At 65.2% G+C, this 3,866-nt stretch overlaps 1 protein-coding gene across 1 annotated transcript; it reads right to left on the reverse strand.

Annotated features, from left to right (window-relative positions):
• Positions 1–2,584: 2,584 nt before the first annotated feature.
• On the reverse strand, positions 2,585–3,455 carry LOC119252503 (histone H1.10). The gene is given in 3 exon segments (XM_037519789.2): positions 2,585–2,851; positions 2,854–2,979; positions 2,982–3,455. Coding segments are annotated over 3 exon segments (630 nt in total). The 5' UTR covers positions 3,418–3,455; the 3' UTR covers positions 2,585–2,783.
• Between the last annotated feature and the right edge of the window lie 411 nt (positions 3,456–3,866).

The following is a 3,866-nucleotide window of genomic DNA, read 5'->3' on the forward strand; positions in this document are numbered from 1 at the left end:
GAGGAGTGAGAGACCAGATTGCAAATGACAGAAACCCAGCTCAAACTGATGAAATGTGATTCATCAATTCACAGGACAGTCTGGTCTCTCTAGCTCCAGGCATGGCCGGATCCAGGAGCGCCATCATTGTTCTCAGGCCTCTGGCTCTCCAGGCCTTGGTTCCAACTTTGTCTTGGCTTCTTTTTCAGCTGGGCCCTCCCTATTTGATGACAAAGGTGGCCCTGGTGTCTCAGTATCTAGTGATGCCAGGGAGAGGGTGCCTTTTCTCGGTAGTTTCAGGCAAAAGTCCCAGGATTAACTCTCATTAAAACCTTTGAGGGTCAAGAAACCATTTCTGACCCAATCATTGTGGCCAAGTGAACAACTAACAGACCCCACCCTGGGACTGAAGGGGTTAGACGCCCCCCAACCCCCGAACCACATTGCATGAGAGTGGGATGTGGGGAGGTTTGGCTTCCTGGATGGAGACTAAAGTGCTCTTAATATTAACACAAGAGTGGGAGGCTGCACTCTGGGAGCTGGTCCACTGGGGACCCCCATGCTTCTGGAGGAGGCAGGCCATAGCACAAAGACAGGATCCAAGTCTTCAAGGGGTGACAGGAGATGGTTGCGGTGGTGGGGGCAGTAGGATCAGCACAGGAGGCTGCTGGGAGAGCCAGGTTATATGAGCAGCAAAGGGCACATTTGGGTGGGATATGGATGATCGGGAGGGCACTTCGCAGCCCTGGAACTCAAGGGATGTCCTTTAAAAACGGTGACTGGGGGGGACCTTGCTTAGGGAGGGCTCAGGCAAAGAGTTGAGCGTCCATGTGGAGAGCGGAGTAGGAAGGAGCAATGTCCATTTGCCCAGTGCCCAGTCACCAGATAGCACCCCTTCCCTGCCCTCTCTCAACTTCAGAGCCTCCTGGGAGCACGTTAGAAAGTCAGGCCCCAGGCCCCAGCCTCGGCTTCCCATTTAGGCAGCTGGGCTGAAGCCAGGTCGCATCTGGGCTCAGCCTTCTTGTTTAGGGAAAGAGGGTGAAATATGGGGGGTCACATTTAGGGGGTCAGGAGGACCCACCCACCCCAAATCCTGGATAGGCTAGGGACTCTCAAAACTGCTAACTGCTGGTGGACTGTAGGCTGGCCCTGCTGGTAGTGCGACAGGGCCTAGGCTGCATGAGAGCATTGGGTACAAAGCCCCCCAATCAAAACTGCCTAAGTAGATGAAGTCGTTAATGATCAGCAAGTGCCAGGACACGGGCTATCAGCCCTGGCCCACCACATGGTGCGATCCCTAGCCTAGGCCACCTGTCTGCCTCCTGGATGCCTAGTTCCCTAGACCCCAAAGAGCCACTGAATTTGCTCCTTTGCCCTCAGATCGGTGCCATCACTCAGGTCAGGGCCCCATCTTGCTCTCCAACAGCTCTCTGAATTCCAGCCTAGAGGGCACTCCTGTGCTGAGGGATGGGTCTGTCTCCCCCATCTGCTGGGAAATTTGGACGGGGGATGCCTGGCCTATTGCACCAGCACAAGACAGTGCAGGTTAAACACTGGCATCTGGCCCTGCAGGTACCTTAGGCAGGAGTGGTGGGGGGAGCCTCCAGCAGGGTATCAGGTGACGTGAGGGACCACTCACCCAGTGTGAAAGGGTCTACAAGGCGGTAGGTGGCTGAGGCAACTGCCTGGTAACCTCACCCGGAGTGTTGGGGGTAGTGGTTGCCATGCTCGTGTCAGCGAGCCCTGCCAACCAGGGCCTCTTCTCCAGCAGCACTGTCCACCCACCTCTGCCCAGTAGTTCCACACACAGGGATCAAGAGATTCCTTGTATTTTTCATCTAACCCCAGACCCCAGCCCAGGCTTGCCCAGTCTAGCAGATGTGCATACCCACTGTTCTAGAACATTCCTCGGCTCCCACTGCCCCAGAGTGCTCGGTTTTGCAGAATTGCCCTTTCATAGGAACTTCTGTGGGCATCTGCCCAACCAAAAATCTATTTGATAAACTGGACAATGTGCCCCAGGACTGAGGGGCTTCCCCGTTTTGCCCCAGTAACCCCCCCCACATCTGCGCCCCCTACTAACCAACACATCGGGGCAGGCCACACCGGGTTGTGGGCTTCTAAACCCGGGGTCTCCGCTCTTCTTGTCGCATCATTCTCCTCGGAGTCACCTCTACAAGGAACTGAGGGGGCCATGGTCGGTCAAGACGAAAAGCCACCGCCCCTGCTCCTTGCCCGCGCTGGGGGCCATGGCCAGACCCGACGAGCCCACTCCCCCGCCCCCCCCCAGAAGCCGGGTCCCGCATGAGGCCACCCCCTCCCCTGGGGTTCGCAGCCCTGCAGAGAACCCCAGGCCCCGGCCCCTCCCCCCAACGCCGAGGCGCGCGCCCCCCGGGGCCCTCCCGCCGCCCCGCCCCAGTGGCACGACGACCGCGCCCACCAGTCCCGCCGGGAAGAAAACGAGAGCGGCTCAAAGGTTCAAACAATTTATTGTGCCCCCAAAGGCCGGCGGGACGCCGCGAGCGCCGCGCAGCCCGCGCCCCGGGCGGCCGCTCCCCGCGGGGGGTGGGGGCGGGGAGCCGGGGGCGCGTCCCGCGCGGGCGGGCGAGGCCGCGGCCATTGGCGCCCGGGGGGCGGTAACCATGGCGACAGCCGTTGCCAGGGGCGAGAGCCAATAGGGGCGTCGCCGGGGCCGTTTCAAAAATCTAAAGCAAACAACAACAAAAACGCTACGGGGTCGGGGAGGCCCCGGGCGGGGCCGGCGCCGCGGGCGTGCGGGGGGCGTGCGGGGGCCGGGCGCGCGCTCACTTGCGGCCCTTGGGCACTTTGGGGACGCTCGGCTTGGCCGCCTTCTTCACCTTCTTGCCCCCGCCGCCGCCTTCTTGGCCCGGCCGCCTTTGTCCCGCGCGGGCGCGGCGCCCTTCTTGTGCGGGCGCGCCTCGGGCTGCGGGCCCCTGGGCGGCTTCTTGTCCGCGCGCCGGGGCGCGGCCGCGCCCGGGCCGCCTTCTTGGCCTTGTGCGCGGCGGGCGCGGGCGCGGGGGCGGCCGTCGAGGCCCCGCGCCGCTCGCCGCCCTCCAGCTTCTTGCGGTTGAGCTTGAAGGAGCCGTTGGCGCCGGTGCCCTTCACCTGCAGCAGCGTGTCGTTCTGCACCAGCGCCTTGATGGAGTACTTGAGGTAGGTGCGGCCGTTCTGCTGGTCGAACCACGCCACCTTCTTGGCCTCCGCGTAGATGCGCGCGAGCGACGAGCCGCCGCGCTCGCCCAGCCGGCGGATGGTCTCCACCACCAGCTGGCTGTACTTGCCCGGCTGGTTCTTCTTCTTGCTGCTCTTGCGCTTCTTGGCCGGGGCCGGCGCCGCCGCGCCGCCCGCCTTGGCCGCCCTCCGGGCCGCCCCCTCGGCGGTGGTGGGCGGCAGGGCCTCCTCGAGCTCCACGGACATGGTGGCGAGCGGGTTGGCGGCGGGCGGGGCGCGGAAGCCCGGGGGCCGCGCCGGGAAGAGGAAGGCGAGGGGCCGCGGGGCCGCCGGGGGGCTGGGGGCGCGCGGCGGCTCCAGGCGGGAGCGGCCGCGGCCGGGCCTGGGCCGGGCGGCAGGGCTGGGGCGGGGGCCGGGCCGGCTGGAGCGAGAGTCCCGGGCCGGGCCTGGCCGCGCGGCGGGGCCGGGCGGGAGGGCCGAGCGCGGAGCGGCCGGCGGGCGCCGCTGCTGCGGGGGTGGGCGGGTGGACGGGCTGGGCCGCTGCTCCCGCTCCGCTCCGCGCCGGCTCCGGCTCGTGGGCGCGCGCGCTGCGCTCTGGCGGGGAGGGCGCCCCGCGCGGCTTTTATGGCTCCGCGGCGGACCACGTTGAGAACAACAACAGCCTGGTCCGGAGCCAGCGCCGACTTGTGCTTCTT

This window comes from Talpa occidentalis, unplaced genomic scaffold, assembly GCF_014898055.3.
Source record: "Talpa occidentalis isolate TD23 unplaced genomic scaffold, MPIMG_talOcc4v2.1 talOcc4.10, whole genome shotgun sequence".
Classification (NCBI taxonomy): domain Eukaryota; kingdom Metazoa; phylum Chordata; class Mammalia; order Eulipotyphla; family Talpidae; genus Talpa; species Talpa occidentalis.